This window comes from Eubalaena glacialis, chromosome 12, assembly GCF_028564815.1.
Source record: "Eubalaena glacialis isolate mEubGla1 chromosome 12, mEubGla1.1.hap2.+ XY, whole genome shotgun sequence".
Taxonomy (NCBI): domain Eukaryota; kingdom Metazoa; phylum Chordata; class Mammalia; order Artiodactyla; family Balaenidae; genus Eubalaena; species Eubalaena glacialis.
The window spans coordinates 12065613-12083005 of record NC_083727.1 but is presented as its reverse complement, the minus strand read 5'-3'; the positions used below and the strand labels follow the sequence as shown (position 1 = coordinate 12083005).

General features: G+C 44.9%; 1 protein-coding gene across 6 annotated transcripts in view; it reads left to right on the top strand.

Moving 5' to 3' along the window:
- The window catches only part of TIAM2 (TIAM Rac1 associated GEF 2), a 228390-nt gene that overhangs the window by 121063 nt on the left and 89934 nt on the right, over positions 1–17393 (top strand). For all 6 annotated transcript variants that reach the window (XM_061207503.1, XM_061207507.1, XM_061207502.1 and 3 more), the window contains 4 exons: positions 742–852; positions 2026–3186; positions 8637–9072; positions 14142–14314. In XM_061207503.1, coding sequence (XP_061063486.1) covers positions 2032–3186; positions 8637–9072; positions 14142–14314 — 1764 coding nt within the window. In that variant the 5' untranslated portion in view covers positions 742–852; positions 2026–2031. The remainder of the gene's footprint in view (positions 1–741; positions 853–2025; positions 3187–8636; positions 9073–14141; positions 14315–17393) is intronic.

Genomic DNA, 17393 nt, shown 5'->3' with positions numbered 1-17393 from the left:
GATGGTAAATGTTACACGTGTTGTACCACAATTACAAATAACATTTTTTTTTAAGAGGAAAAAAGTCACTAGTGGCCCCTCACTGCTCTGCTCGCTCTGTCTGTGGCGGAAATAAAGGCTTTGTGTCCGGCAGTGAGCACAGCCAGATGGCAGCACCCCCAAGCCCCCCCTCTTTCCCTCAAAGGTGGGCTTCCTGCCTGTAGCCTTGTGCAGTGAGACCCAAGCAGGTGCTGGAGAAAACCTTTTCATCTCATCGACCGGGTCCGCCTCTCTGACACGCATTATTTTAGCCAAGGGCTGTTTCCCTGTGACTTTACATTTTGGGTTTTGTTTTTGCTGCTTCGTCAAATGGGGAACAGGGACCCGTTCTCGCCCCACCAGGACGATGCTTCTATGAGTTGTTTTCCTAGCGGTGGTGACAGATGAGCCATGACTCAGGGCAGCACTTTCACCTGCTCTCCCCTGAAACAAAGGCGTACATTTGAATGCAGACTGTGTGGAGTGAAAGGCCTTTGCAAGGTGGGGGAGGGGTGGGTGGGGGAGGGGTGGGTGGAGGGGTTGGTCCTGGCTTCCTTCACATCTTCCAAACAACCCCGATGGATCACGCCGCTCACAGACATTCCATTTATTATTTTGACAGGGATTCTGGGCACCTGTTGTTTCTTCAGGTAATTTACATGAAACCTTCGTTTAATGGGTGTAAAACGCTTGACAGAGTTTACTCCTATTTCTGTTTTTCAGGATCATTTCATGGACTCACTCCTCTCACTTGCTAACCATGCTGCCTCGCTCCCAGGGCCCTGTCAAGTCGACTGACCATTAATCTCCCTCAGCGCACAAACCAGACTGCAGGTAAGTCCTGCTCCTGGGAGCTGCGGTTCATGTCTAGTTGCAAGACTGTGATTTAGGGGATTAGTAAAGGTTTAATTATTTGTTCCCATTATTTGCGTTTTAAACTGTGTTTGATAATTGCCACCAAAGAAACGTCAGCCCTTTTGAATTTTGTGGCTGTACATTCTTAGGTACAAAAGAGTTAAAATGAAAAACCTACTACATATATTTGGAAACATGACTGGAAGCCTCACCTCCAACTTGCCTCAAACAGTGGTATACTGGTTAGAATAAAAAACTGAGGGTGGGGTGCAGGGGGAGGTTTGGATCAAGTTTCACCTTGAATTTGGCTTAACTAATAGACTCCTTAAGCAAATTGGGGTTTAATTTAAAGGGAATTGAAAGAATCTAACAGTTTTTTTTCTTTTAATACTCACATTCTAACAAGTCAGCTTCAGACTTTTTTCTATCATCAGGTTCTAAAGTGAGAACCCTTAAAGTCTTTAGAAAAGCTCTAGAGATGTTTCATTAAAATGTTTTTCTGTCCCAAATGAGAGCTTGTGTTTTCCTCCCCTTTTTTCCATCTCAGTTTAGTTGTTGAGAACTTCTACTCCTTATCCTTTTCGATATCCTACTCTGTGTGGTACATGAAAGCTCCAACATAGTATGTACCCAGAGTCATGTTATTACAAATGTGGTCATTTTTCAGCAGTAATCACTTATATTGGGGTATGGTATGAGCTCTTCCAGTAGCTTATGTATAATGAAAATACATCTGTGTGGTCACTGAAAAATCATTATATTGGAGTGACAGAGTAAAGATATTTTTCCCTCATTTTTCTCTTCAAGAATCATTGGTTCAAAACCTCCCAATACCAAGCCTATAGGAGGTCTCTGCCTTAAGCTGATTCCTATGCCCGTTCAGTTTCTGAATTAACATCAGACAACAGATTGTGTGCTTAAAATCACTAGCACAGGAGCGGGCAGTACTGTTTATCTGGCTGGTGACCTGCATTTTAGGAGGAGAACCAGTTCCGTAAGTCACTCTTGTCCCTACGTCTCTGAGTTGTGTCAGGTTCAGAAAGAAGTTGCTTGGTTCCTTTGTCATGTGAAGAACGTATTTTTAGAAAGTTCTGTCATAGTGGAAGGTAATTTAGGTCGTGACTCTTACTGCTTCTACTGTTCTTAATTTAGGTTAAAATGGGGAACTCCGAGAGTCAGTACACCCTTCAAGGATCTAAAAATCATAGCAATACTATTACTGGTGCTAAGCAAAAGCCTCGCTCCCTGAAAATCCGTGGCCTTCATGCGAAGGATGACAAGTCATTGCACGGATGGGGTCACGGAAGCAGCGGAGCCGGGTACAAGTCCAGGTCGCTGGCCCGAAGCTGCCTTTCTCACTTCAAGAGCAATCAGCCTTATGCATCCCGACCGGGTGGCCCCTCGTGCAAAGTCTCCAAAGGCAGTGCCTACTCCAAGCACAGGACAAATGCCTCGGGATCGGATTTCCAGGGCAACGATGCTGCTTTCTCCCCCGAGAACGGCTTCCACTACGTCGGGCACCCACCGGCGGATAACCACGCGGCCTCGAGGGACTGCAATGGGCACCTTCTCAACTGCTACGGCAGGGACGAGAGCGTGGCGTCCACCCCTCCCGGCGAGGACCGCAAGAGCCCCAGGGTGCTTATCAAGACGCTGGGCAAGCTGGACGGCTGCCTCCGGGTGGAATTCCACAGCGGCGGCCCGCACAGCGCCGCGGCCCCGGGGGCCTCGGGCGGCCCCGTGCAGCTGCTGCGCTACTCGGCCGGCTCCCCGCCCAGCCCGCGCGCCTCCCCCGCCGCCGCCGCGCGCCCGCGCTCCAGCAAGGGCAGCTCGCTCAGCTCCGAGTCCTCCTGGTACGACTCGCCCTGGGGCCCGGCCGGCGAGGCCAGCGAGGCCGAGGGCTCCTTCGCGGCGCCCGGCACACCGGAGCCGGAGCCCCAGCCCGGCCTCCACGCCGGCTTCCCGCCCAGGGATGCTCCAAAGCCTTTCAGCCAAAGCGCCTCCCTCTCGTCCCTCCGGGAACCCTACCCGGACGCCACCCTGGGGAGCCTGGCCCCCGCGTCCCTGCGGCTCTCCGACGACTACATGGGCCCGCGCGCCAGTCTCAGCGCCCGCGTCTCCTTCGCCTCCGACATGGACGTGCCGGCCCGCGTGGAGCGCGGGGAGCCCGGGCAGTTCGCATCCTTCACCCTTCCCTGCCGCAAGTCCAGGGCCCTGAGCGAGGAGCCCTCCAAGAAGGACACCCTGAAAGCCAGGATGCGCCGCATCAGCGACTGGACGGGAAGCCTCTCCAGAAAGAAAAGAAGACTCCAGGTGAGTCAGGCTTGGAGCGGCAGGAAAGATGCTCTTAAGTTTTCTATCTGCAAAATGGGGAAGTTAGCAGAAGCTACTGCAGAGCGTGTCCTGAGGCTTAAATGAGCTCGTGAGAGTGAAGAGTTTAGCCTAAGACATGGCACATCTTGTTTGCAGGTGTGTGTGTGTGTGTGTGTGTGTGTGTGTGTGTTTTCTTTTTTTCCTTTTGCTTCAGATGTGCATGTTCACTGTTAACCCTCGACTTCAGTCTCCCGGATTCTGTCCAGTCTCGTCTCCTGGACTCTGGTATGAACCCCACAGGCCGCATCCCAAGACCTGGCCAAACGGTTCTTAGAAAGGACAGTGTTGGAGAGACTTCCCCAATGAATTGGTTATCTGAGTATTTTGCTAGAGCTCATTCTTAAAGCCTAAACAGAAAGGAAGAGAGAGAGATCGTTGTCATTTTTGGAGGAGTAGCCTTGCTGAGCGCGATATTACTTTGGAGAAATTAAAATTCCTGTTGTTCAGTTGGTACATGGGGAAAAAAAAAGTGGGTGATCTATCTATATGTATAATCTCACCACCTCCTCACGGGGGCAGCTAACAGTTTTGAAAACATCTTGACCTAAGTACATGGAATAGCAAAAGTATGATGATGTTGAGAAAATAAGAATCATGATGATGACAGTAATCCTTGTAATGGGCATATCAAGTTTGAATGGGGGAAACAAAATGACTTCGACATCAGGAAGGAAAGTAATAGTTTGCCTCCTTAGGTAACGAGATTTCTAGGTTTTCAGTTGCTTGCTCTTTGTTTGTTTGTTTTTATTTTTAATTATTTATAGAAGGGAGAAAGTGGTTTTTTCTTTTAAACTCAATATAAGTCAGATTGTTAAAGGAAATTTGAATGACCAGTTTGTCTCTAGTAGAATTGCATTTAAACCATCCTAGATAGATATATACTTATAAAATTGCATAGAGCTTTAGGGATAGAAAATAACTTCCCTGAGCAGATTGTTTCAGATCTATAAAATTTACCATTAGTTATTTCCTTCTTATGTATAAGGTCCATGCCCCCCTGCCCCCAAATTGTACTTTGTGCCCTTTTCTTCTCCTCCTCTACACAGAGACGAAGAATACATGATTGTTGTCCTATTACAGAACTCTTCATACCCCTGAATGTAGTCATTTGCTCCCTCCTTACTTGTTACTTCTTCATGCTAAACTGCTAAGTACTATAGTAGAGATTTCTTTGACCTTTTTTTCTCAGCTGCCATTTCCCAAACAACTGACAGCAGTCAAGCATAATTGGCGAGAGAACTCCTACTTTCTGGGGAGCCGCAGTCCCACACAGACAGCTTTCCCGTCTTTTTGATGCAAGTGTTGTGTTGTCGACTGGTGTTCAGCTCTCATCTGCTGTGGCCCTTAAGCCTGTTCCTCCACATCTCTTATTTGCATGTTTCTCATCTTTGCTTGTGGCCTGGCTTACACCCGGCTCTGCTGTGTCTCATTCCGTTTCCATTCAGGTCCAAAGCAGACCCTTTGCCACTGTGAATTGACCACATTCTGCCCCATGCAGGACCTTGCTGCCCAGCCACCCTGGGAAGTGAACCTCCTTCAAGTCTGTATCATCCAAAGATTTAACTGGATGATCTGTAAGCCTGTGAAGTTAAGAACAGACTGGTTACAATCAAAGAATCTGAATTTGAAAGCTAGAAAGGACTCCCCCTCATTTTAAAATGAAGAAACTAATGTTCAAGGAGTTTGAAGACACATGGCTCGTTAGGGGAGAAGCCAGGGCCAAAGCCACTTCTGCTAAAGCTCACAGGTGTGCCTTTCCCACCTAGCCACATGGCCAAGGTACTGTTGATAGCCACTAGTAATTACTTTGGGGTTACTGACTATTAAGATAATAAACTATCTTGTATTTTTGAAAAGTGGCCTATGAAGGCAGCTTTTGAGTTTTGCTTGTGTCAAATTTTGACAATTTATAAAGGTGAGCAAGATGTACTTTTTTGGTAAGTATGCCACTTCCATTGGCTATGCCTTTGCTTTTTTGTTTTTTTGTTTTGTTTGGCCGCACCATGCAGCTCCTGGGATCCCAGTTCCCTGACCAGGGATTGAACCCGAGTCACCGGGCCACCAGGGAACTCTGGCCTTTGTTTTTCTTTTACAATTGAACGTGAAGACAAAGCTTGGATCCTTAAAAAATGTAGTCAGTGCATAGGAGCAAAGTTTGTGACAGTATAGTAGAGTAAGGACCAAATGCTTATCCTCTTACACACACAGACTTCTGTATGCCAGCAGGGCTTAGGCTTGGAAAATCTTCCTATGATGGGTAGACATATTTGTTTTGACTTTTTAGAAAAAAGTGATGTAAAAAGAGCAGTCCTTTTTTTATAGGGCTTTCAACCACTCTGGGGAGTTAGAGTCTGAAAGCAGATTAATCAGTGGAAAAACTTACATAGCTGAGAAAGAATATCACACTATTTAAAGCTAGAGGGAGGGGGAGGGAACACACATGTGCTGGAGAAGAGCATGTGTTTGATGCTGGTAAACTATTCATATTAATGCAGCTTTGCTGAGACCTGTGAGGCCTTGCTCCTGTCCTGGGTAAACTTTCCATTCTATCAGTCAGGGTGGGCTAGGTTATGCGGAGGTAACAAAAAGCCCTCAATTCTCTGAGGTTTAGCACAAGCAAAGTCTATGTCTTATTCAAGCTGCAACTCTGGTCTGCATTGTTCCTCTCTGGGACCCCAGGTCCACAGAGCAGTTACCATCTGGCACACCGCAAGCCTCTGTGGCAGAGGGAGAAAGAACCGTGTGTTGGCTTTTGAAGCTCCCACTCAGGGGTGACACATTTCACTTCTGTTTGCATTTATTGGCCAAAGCAAGTCACATGGCCTTGCCTAACTCCAAGGGAGGGGGGTGGGGAGTAGGGAATGGTCCTGCCGTGTACCCTAGTGGAGGACCAGATATATTTGAGGGGTAGCAGTGACTACTACTGCAGAGTTTCTTACAGAGGAGATTCAGGACACAGAGACTCCGGCTTTCTGACCATCTTAATTTTAGGCTGTCACTGCCCTTTGAGGGCTACATAGTCACAGGGAATTTCTGCAGAGGACCAGTGGCCGTTACTGTGAAAAGGACAATAGCATATGAAGAATGACGTGGTAAATTTGGTACTTTTTCCTAGAGAGTGAGGAATGGTGATAAGAGTTTTCCTTTAGCTCCAAAGGAATTTAGTGACATCTCTTGAATTCCTCTCTACTCTTTGCTATAATGCTCTTGTCATCGTTATGTTATCCATTGTTTAAGATTATTCAGTAGGGGTGGAAATGGAAATCAGACTTCTTTATGTACATGTCTAACATAGCACCTTAGTTTCACGCCCATAACGCAGTGATCAGGAAATCCAGCTGAGACTATTTAGGAACTGTCCTCCCTCCCTCCCTCCCTCCCACCCTCCCTCCCTCCCTCCCTCCCTCCCTTCCTTCCTTCCTTCCTTCCTTCCTTCCTATTAGCCTGAAAATGAGTCACTAGCTATTAGGATTCTAGATAGGAAGCTTTACAAATTTATTAGAGACCAGGAAAGTTCATGTCTGTGTATAAGAATCAGTTATGGATGCTAAAATGCGATCTTTCTCCATTTGTCAAGGAGGAAATTTTGTCTTGCTTTGCTCCAGTTGAACATTTAAAAGCGCTGTGACTTAAGTCTCCCCCTTCTGAGAAACAATGTCAGGAGTGCTAACAGGTTACACTTAAGTTTGCCACTTGATGCCTTTCTCTGGCAGGGCTCCGCTTGGTTTGAAACACCCCATTATAGCTCTAGCTGGGTACCAGAGGCAATCCCAGTGTTTTGGGGCTGTGAGTCAGAGAGTCCTATTTATAGCTGAAATAATGTCAATACTAGCTAAATGAGAAGTATTCCTTCATCTCCTAAGAACTTTTGAAGAGCAACAAAGTGACAATTGAAAAGGAAAAAAAAAACCTTAAACTATTTTGAAAGTTTCCTGTCCAAGTGACTCACTGCAGCTGGCTTATTTGCTCTGTTCTTGCATAAGCTAAGCATCAGTGTATAAATAAATCTGACTATGGGACATAGTATAAAGAGAGCGGAAGATAATATTTTCATTAGTAATAGCTGTGTTTGGGGCTCAGTTGCTTGTAGCCCTTGGGTATTTAGAAGCACTTTTCTATTGATGATTTTCCTGCAAAATATAGCAACTAATTGCGACTTGATTTCTGGATGAAGTTTCTGAAAAGAAAACCCCTCCACACAGGGGAATATTCAAAATAAGGTCTTTAGTCAATGGTCCTTGATCCTGTTTTCCCTCCTTTTTATTTTAATGGAGAAGGAAAACCCACTAGCCTCTGAGTAGATGAGTAGCGTCTCTCTGCAGAGTTACCTTAATCTAAGCTGTAAGTTTGCAATGTCAGTGTCTTTTAAGTCATAAATTAGCTCACTTTCTGCTGAAAAATTTCCTTACTGCTATTGACCAATGAATGGCCTCTATGCAAGTTATTCTTCTTGAATGTCTAGACTTCTAATCTAGACGTGAGAGGAAACCTTTGTGTTTTCATCTCTGTACACGGCCAATTCACTGTTCGGTGCATGTTGTCCTCAGGGGGGCAGCGGTTATTAGAATAAATATTAATTTTATTTAGAACTGCCTGTGTCTGATTTTGTGGCAGAATAAATATTAAAGAATCATGCTTTGGTATTCCCAGTGCTTAAAATAAAATAGGTGTTCAAATAAAACAATGTGAATGAATTAATAGTACATTCCTTTCATGAAAGAATTCCCAAAGTAAAAAATATTTGTTACGAAGTAAAAGCTGCAGTTGCTAACCACTACCCTTTGTGGTTAAGGAGCCCCAGGTGCGTGGTTTTCACTATCCAAAGAGGGAAACTACGATGCTAGAGATCTCAATGTCTAGACCTTGGAAGGGGGTGAGAAGCTGAGACACTGTTCACTGTGGGGAGAGGAAGAAAAGTTTGTATAAAAACCACACCCTCCTTGATCCTGGAACTAGTGCTTTTCTAATTTAGCTTAAGAATGATCCAGAAGAAAAACAAGACTGCAAGAACATGAACTCTTTCCCGGAAGATACGGATTCACAATTAGCAAAGAAATATCAGTCCAGAAGTCTTCGCTAGTGTGTTTTGAATATCCTAGTCCATTTTTTGATGCTAACTGTAGGTTAGATTTAGGATAGTCCGGGTTCTTTGGTTTACGTTTTTTAAGCATTGATTCCACAGGCTGTGCGTTGGGTTGAGCAATACTGTTTCTATATAATTCTCTCTGATTTGCAGACTTGGTGATTAAAGATGCATTCAAAAAAAAAAAGAATCTTGCTTTGCAGCAGTAGTATTAGCAAACCACACTATTAACACGTATGCCGCATTGGGGAAGGGGTGCTTTGGTCATGTGTAACCTCTGATGGGTGGTCATCTGTGTTGCTCACAGGAGCCGAGATCCAAGGAGGGCAGTGACTACTTTGACAGTCGCTCGGATGGGCTGAATGTGGACATGCAGGGGCCCTCCCAGGCATCTGCATCCCTGTGGTCAGGGGGCTCGGCTCAGATCCTGTCCCACAGAAGCGAATCCGCTCACGCGATCGGCAGCGATCCGCTCCAACAGAACATTTACGAGAATTTCATGCGAGAGCTGGAAACGAGCAGGACCAACACGGAGGACCTCGAAACGTCCTCAGAGACCGCCGAATCCAGCAGCGATTCGCTCAGCTCTTTGGAGCAACTGGACCTGCTCTTTGAGAAGGAACAGGGGGTGGTGCGCAAAGCCGGGTGGCTCTTCTTCAAACCCCTCGTCACTCTGCAGAAGGAAAGGAAGCTGGAGCTGGTGGCTCGGAGGAAATGGAAACAGTACTGGGTGACACTTAAAGGTAAGTGATCGTCACCACCCAGAGAGCCCCTGGGGTCCTTTCCTCCGCTGTCCTCTTTCCTAGGAAGTGTCAGTGAGTGCAGTGTTGACCTGAGTTCATGTGAAGGCATCTGATCCAGAATCTACCAGCCTGCTTTCCTACAAATACCTTCTCAAACCTGTATAATATGGCTCACTTAACATTCGTATACATTATTCATTCTCATAAGTAATGATTGAATTTAATAACTATTGCTCATTATTTTATAGGTATTTCTGTACCATTCTTTAATACTTTTCCTGCATCTGGGGGTGGGAGGGGAGCCCCAAATAAGTTACCAAACGTAGTTTAGTTATTTGGAATATAGATCGTGAATTTCTGTGCATGTTCAAAACTCCAAAGAGGTATCCTTCCCAGCTTGTACAACTAAGAATTTCATCTGCATGATTTGATTTGTGTCACCTCGCCTTTATGAACTGAGAGTCTTAATTGTCGTCACCAACAAATGCTTTTTCTTTTTCTTTTTTTGATGCAGAGGAAATAGGAGAAAGCATTTGCTTTGTTAAGTCGATAAAAGTTTTCTCACAAGCATTGCCATTTAAAAATTATAATCGCCTTGCTCATTGTGGATGGATAGATTATTTGAAGTGATCTAAGGCTCTGAGTCAGCATCATGTTGATTTATACAGATGTGAGCACAGAGCAGCCCCACAGCCTCTGGCATTTCTTCACAGCTGTCCTGTGACTCATTGTCAGTGGAACCTGGTGTGGTGCGCAAAGTCAAACCTCATTAGCGGCCACCACCCTTCCTTGTCATGGGAGAAGGAAGAAACAGAAATCACATCTGCACCCAGCGAGTGTGAAAGGCCCGGAGCTGTCTGCGGCGCTCCCCATATTTAGAAATTGTGAGCCTTGGGGAGCTGGCATCAATTGGTAATTACCCAGAAGCCCCTCTGGGAAAGGTGCACCCGTGAAGGCATCTCATCTCCTTTCCCTAGCAAACTGGAGGGTTTATAAAACCCAAGACCCAGCATCCCACACGGATGCAGTCCTCTTTTCCAGCTTCTGGATTTGGATCCTTGTGATACCTTGTGGCTGAGGAAGGCAAAGCGCTTACCCAGTTTGGGTGTACTGGGGAGGTGGGGTTTTCTACTGGATGACGGAAGAGATTTGAAAGGTTGGAATTATGGGTCAAATCCAGCAAGATAACATTTTGAAGGGATAAGTGATGCTTTAAGGTTTAATAATCAAAGAGCTACCCAAGTACAGGATAGGGAGGTATAGCCGCAAAGTATTACGAGTGAAAAAGATTTGAGGGTTTGATTGGCAGGCCATTCAGCATGGGTTTCCGCTGTGATGAGGCTAAAATGAAAGTAAATAGGATTTACAGAGCACACACGGTTGTTGGCTACATCATTAGAGGCGTCATGTCGTCTGCAGCTCCATCATTGCCCCCTGCCTCTGCCCTGGTCAGAGTTGGCCGTTTCTCTCCTCAGGTGCAGGATATTGCAGGAGACTTGTTCATAGACGAGCCAGTAGGTCTTGTAAAAGTTCCAGCTGAAGAAGGGAGTGAAAAATGTCCCCTCAGGGGAATGAGCGTCTAGAATTGTTTGTGACTCAAAGCCTGAAGCTGGCATCCCATTCGTGCGGTATTTAGAATGGGTGCACTGTATTCTAGAATGTGTCATGCATAGGATGTGTCAGTCTTGTAGAAGAGACACTGAATTTATTCTGGTTCATCTGAGGTTGGGATAGGACTAATAACTGGAAGACAAGCTGATTGTGAATTAATGTAAAAAATACAACAGAAAAAAAAAAACCCAAACCCACTGCCTTCCTGAGTTCCCTGCTACTGGAGACATTTGTGCAACGCCAGAGTGTTGGAGGCTTCCTGGGGGAAGTTCAGGCAGGGATCACTTAAGTTTGGAAGAGGGCATCTCCAAGACCCTGTCTTCCATCCTGGCAGCTACCCGGGGAACTTCTGGTTGCTGACTTCGGGGGCAGGGATGGTCCTGACTTGTCTCTGACGACTGTAAGATCCACAGTCCTTCCTGGGCCCTTGCTGGTTAAACACTTGAAGACCCGTGGATAAAGGGTGCTTTGTAGGGGTAAATGTTATAAAGCACACATCCCTTTGTTTCCTTTGCAGCCAAGGAAAGGCATGGGATAGAGATGTTTTTTTCCCAGCATAACCTTTTCCATGTGGTTTTCTACACCTCTTTCCTCTGGAAATTCAATATGTTGAATTCAACTTTCTTGGCTTAGAATCCAAGTTGTAATATTTGGACTTAACTATATGGTTTAATCGTAGTTAAAAACATATATGTGTATATATATACACACACACGTACATTTAAGCAGAATTTTTAAATTATCCTTGGAGTTTCTATGTAACTAAAGTAGAAACAGTGTTTTTCAGAGACAGCGGCTATCAGCCAACCGTCTGGTTGCCCACCTACGTTGAATGTATAGGTATGCTAAGGGCGCAAATGTTTTTTAGGGTTCGGAGGATGTAATAAATTTTTAACAAGGGTAATTCTGCTTTCCATCTGTATTTTCCAATGAGTGGATTTTCGTGCGGTTCACAGGGAACTTCCTGGGCAGAATAGTTGGCAAGGGGGTTAAAGCTGTCCCCCAAAACACACAGTACATAACCAAGGTCAGGAGGGGTGTTCATAAAGGAAGTTTAAGATGCTGGTCATTCTGCCCGTGACAGGGAAGGACGGATGAGTGTGGGTTGAGAAGGTGGATTTGAAGGGAGACCGAGACTAATTTCTCTCCTTTCACTGGTGATATTTCTAGTAATACAGCCTCTTCTCTTCTTGTGCTTCCAGGGCTGTTCTGATCTGTTTTCTCTTTTTGCTTCCACTGACAACTGCCCAGGCTGACACCAGCTCCTGGGGGAGGTGGGCTGGGCAGGGCTGACGGCCACAGCATTGGGGGGTGGGGTGGGCACAGGAGGCTTTGCTGACATAGGCGCGCAGCCCCTTTCCATCAGCCTCATTGCCCCCACGTCAGAGGTGCAGATTAAGTTAAACTCGATGTAATAGACTTATGACTGATTTCCTGTTCCTTAAATTCGATAGCAACAAAATTCTGCAAATTGTTTGACACACTGGCCTGGTTCTAAAGCGAAATGTCCTGTTTTGGTTTCACGCTTCCACGGGAGAGCTGCATTCTGTCAGGGTGGGGCGTTGGGGGGTGTTAGGGTTGGCAGTGTTCTGGCATCTGCCCAAGATCGTGTTCATTTCCTCTAGATGCTGCGATTCAAACCACCGCGCCTGGGAGCTCAGTGTTAGGGGCGCTGGGAGGTGAACATTAACCCTTTGGAAAGAATTTGGAATTGGGTGGAGCTGGTTGCTCTGTTGTCCTCGGGTCCCATGGTCATGGGATGTCGCACAGGCTTTTCCTGATGGAAAGATTTGGGGATTGTTTCTAAGTCCGTTAGTGGCTGGAAGAAAAGACAGGCTCAGACCTGCCGCAGTAGCTCTGGCCATAAACCTCTTTCTCCTTTCCCTTGTTCTAAGAGGCTCTCACAGCTTCTGTGTTTGGGTGAGTTTTGATTGTGGGAGGAGAGATCGCTCAGTGCTTCTTGAGATCAGAAAGTACCATGGAGGGAGAAAGTGCTGTCTTGAGCTAGGGTCCTGCATTTTTTTTCTCCTGGCTTCTGTGCTACGCTGGGCTCCATTATATACACTTGTTCGTCCAAATTAAGATCTGGAAGAAGTGAAACTGGTAAGAATGAGATAGTTTTCAAAACATGTAAACTTTTATGAATGAAGACTCATAATGTAGTAGGGTAAAGCAGCCATGAAGTGGACCCCATCCATTTACAATGCAGGGGAAAGCAGGCTACTGCTTCATTAACTGTCAGTGTGAAAACTATTGGGTTGGCCAAAAGGTTCATTTGGGTTTTTCTGTAACATGGGAAAACCGGAATGAACTTTTCGGCCAGCCCAATATTTTCAAAGCAAGGGATGGTGCCCATATCATGATGGTACCATATCATTCATCAGCACATGAGAAGTGCTCAAAAATGTTGATTGGTTGAAAGTTTAAAGGGATATTCAACAAGTAAACATACTTGTGAGCATTTTAGAATTTGCTTAAAAATTACGTCTCATTAGAAAGTATTCCTATCAAATTATCAAAACAGACCCCTAGTGACTTCTGCCTACAATATCTTATTAGCTTATTAGAGGAAAGCTATGTACCTGCAAGCATATGTAGTGGCATTTTAGGGTAATATTTTAAAATACAGGGACGTGTAGTTTCATTTTCCTCTCAGTCTAAATTAGCAAGACTGTAGTAATATTTCCTATCACTGTGAGATAAGAGAATATATTAAAATTAAGTTATTCTATGTGGCATTTGGAGAATAAACTGGGTACTTTCTCACAAATGGCAAAGTGCCCCAGGTAAACTCAGTTTCTTGTGACCCCACATTGTAAGTGTAGAAGTTCGCTTAGTTAATGAATATGGGGTTTTCTTCTGTCTCCTGCGTTTAGGTCTCCTAAGAAGTTTGGTGCTGTGGTTATGAAGGAGGGCTCTGCAGCCAGGGTGCCTGGGTTCAGATCCTGCTCCACTGCAGTCCAGCTATGGGACCTGCAAAGTGGTGTAAACTCTCAGGCTTTCCATCTGTAAAATGGGACTAATAACTGCACCTGCCTTCTAAGGCTGCTTTGGGCACCAAATAAACCAGAGCATGTGAAATACTTAGAAGAATTCCTGACACAGAGTAAGCAACAATAAATGCTTGGTATTGTTATTACCATTATAAGAAACATCTCATTTTCATCTGGGTTGATGCTAACACAACTAAGCATAATTTGGATACCAGAATTTCCTTTTGTGATAAATAGTCTCATTCAGTCATTTTCTTTTCTTTTCTTTTCTTTTCTCTTCTCTTCTTTTCTCTTTTCTCTTCTCTTCTTTTCTTTCTGTCTCTCTCTCTCTCTTTCTTTTCCTCCCTCCTTCCCTTCCCCTTCCTTCCTTCCTTCCTTCTGTCTGTCCGTATCCTTTACTTCTCATTCCTTTCCTAGATAGATCCTCGGGACATGTGATAAGGACAGTACTTCTCTCTTTCACAGGATGCACCTTGCTGTTTTATGAGACCTACGGGAAGAATTCCATGGATCAGAGTAGTGCCCCTCGGTGTGCCCTGTTTGCAGAAGACAGCATAGTGCAGGCCGTCCCAGAACATCCCAAGAAGGAAAATGTCTTCTGCCTCAGCAACTCCTTTGGAGATGTCTACCTTTTCCAGGTACTGCCGAGCTTTCTTTTTTTACTTTTTATTTGTTATCTATTTTATACATATCAGTGTACACATGTCAATCCCAATCTCCCAGTTCATTCCCCACCCCCACCCCTCCCCCCGCTTTCCCCCCTTGGTGTCTGTACATTTGTTCTCTACATCTGTGTCTCAATTTCCACCCTGCAAACTGGTTCATCTGTACCATTTTTCTAGGTTCCACATATATACGTTAATATACGATATTTGTTTTTCTCTTTTTTTTAAAAAATAAATTTATTTATTTTTGGCTGTGTTGGGTCTTCGTTGCTGCGCGCGGGCTTTCTCTAGTTGCAGCGAGCGGGGACTACTCTTTGTTGCGGTGCACGGGCTTCTCGTTGCAGTGGCTTCTCTTGTTGCAGAGCACGGGCTCTAGGCGCACGGGCTTTGGTAGTTGTGGCTCGCAGGCTCTAGAGCGCAGGCTCAGTAGTTGTGGCGCACAGGCTTAGTTGCTTCATGGCATGTGGGATCTTGCCAGACCAGGGCTCAAACCCGTGTCCCCTGCATTGGCAGGCGGATTCTTAACCACTGCGCCACCAGGGAAGTCCTGTTTTTCTCTTTCTGACTTACTTCACTCTGTATGACAGTCTGTAGATCCAACCACGTCTCTACAAATGACCCAATTTTGTTCCTTTTTATGGCTAATGTTCCATTGTATATATGTACCACATCTTCTTTATCCATTTGTCTGTCGATGGGCATTTAGGTTGCCTCCATGACCTGACTATTGTAAATAGTGCTGCAGTGAACATTGGGGTGCATGTGTCTTTTTGAATTATGGTTTTCTCTGGGTATATGCCCAATGGTGGGATTGCTGGGTCATATGGTAATTCTATTTTTAGTTTCTTAAGGAAACTCCATACTGTTCTCCATAGTGGCTGTATCAATTTACACTCCCACCAACAGTGCAAGAGGGTTCCCTTTTCTCCACACCCTCTCCAGCATTTGTTGTTTGTAGATTTTCTGATGATGCCCATCTGCTGAGCTTTCTAAATGGAGGGTGGAGGCGATGGCTTGTGTCCTGCTAGGATGAGAAGGACCAGAATTAGGAGGCACAACTTAGCAATTTGAAATAGACTAAAAGCTGTCAGACTTTGGATTAAGGTTTAAGCAAGAGAATTGGCCTCTGCTGACTGCCAGGTGCCGCAGGGTCATTGCAAATGCAGTCATTCATCCAGCAAGCACTTCTTGGGTGCCCGCCCATGAAATGCCAGGCTGTAGCCCCTGGGCTGCTCTTCAGGATACAAAGAGAGAAAAATTACGATCCTGTTCTGGAGTAGTCCGTGATCTAGTGAGTACAAGATCCGAAGTTCCCAGAGTGGAAGTTTTTAAGTGAAAACCCAGAGAAAATGGACAGTAGAGGCTTAAGTTCTTCCCAAGAATCCCAGTGGAAGTGAAGAAGCTTTTCAGGAAAACCCTCATTGACAAATACTATAGGGTCTCATTACCCTGTGGAAGTGGTCTTAGGACGTGAAGATTCAGGTTATCTACGCTATGATTCTTAGCATCTTTCTAGCAAAGGAGGGGTCAGGCTGAGGTGTGGTTCCTGGTGCTCTCGTTGACTCTGCACATCATCTTGCAACACTAACTGAGCTTCTCTGAGCTTCAGACCCTTCAATCCGTAGGATAATAATAGCTTCTAGGATTGTTTTAAGGGTAAACAATAGGATATGCATGTGTTAAGTGCCAAAGAAATTCTAACTATTATGACTGTTGTTATTATTAATTAACTCCAGAGAAGTGGGGGTGAGAGCCAGGAAGTGAAGTGTGCTTCTGAAATGCCTCTGAATCCAAACCCAGTACTGGTGTAGACACAGCATGAGCTATCGATTCTACCTGGCTGGAAGCTTCATGGAAAACCTCCTAGGTCCTGGATTCAGGTCTCTGATGAACTTGGTCCTGGCTGCCCCCAGGGCCCCTGTAGAACAATATAGTTGTTTTGGACCCCTTTGATTCTAGATTCTTTGGAATCTAGAATTCTCTGAAGTGTTTTGGGCAATAGGATTTCCCAGCACTAACCTGGTAAACGCCCTGGGCCCCTAGCCTTATTGCTGTCCTCAACCTGACCTGACTGAAAAGAGTCAGGGCCTAAGATTTGATTTTCCTTCTTTTAACAGAAAGGTTTATTTGAACTTTCTGTGGTGCTTTAAAGCAAAGTAACAAACTGGTGTTCATATGAATTGTAGGAAAGGTAAATACATTGGATTAAATCTGCATGGACTTCGGGGCAAGTATGAAATGAATATTTTATTTTGTGATTCAGGAAAAATATCCTTAGTTTTTAAGAAATTTTCCCAGTAGTTCCCATTGTACGATCCCACAGGTCATTGGAGGATTAACCTCGTGGTGTGAACGTGTGTGGTTATTTCTGGGCATCAGGGGAAACTGAACGTGCATTTCAGCCTGCTTAGAATCATACATCTTTGCCCATTCTGCTTTGTTCAGACTTTCTTTACTTTTTTTAAAATAAAATATTCTTATATGAAAATACTATATGGTCATTGTGTCTGAAGGTACTGAAGGGCAGAAAAAGAAAACTGCTATCCATATTCCCAATATTCACAGACGACTATTTTAATATTATTGCGTCCTCCCCGAAATGTTCTTTTATTGTTATTTTTCATAATTGAGTCCATACCATAGATGAAATTTCATATCCAGGCTTCAAAATGTAACATTTTAGCCCTAATATCTTCTCATCCTGTTAAAATTATGACGATAAACGGCTTTTTAGAGAGCAGCATGATGTACACTGCATGGATATACCCTGGTTTTCTTATCACTCCCCTGTTGCTGGTGTACAGCTTGATCCTATCAGCAGTTTGTCTTCCCATTCTGTCTGGGGCCATGTGACACCCTCGATGTTCTCACGGGCCCTCTGGAGTAAAGGAAGCCTGTGGACCTGTGTTGAGTGTGTGTTTTTAAAATTAAACAGTTCTTATGAAGTGAAGGTACTTTGGGGTTTTACATATTCAAGCCCAGCCTGCCACTTTGGAGAACACTTTCGTGGTGAAACAATTCCAAATTGCTTCCCGCCTCCCCCCCCCCCCCC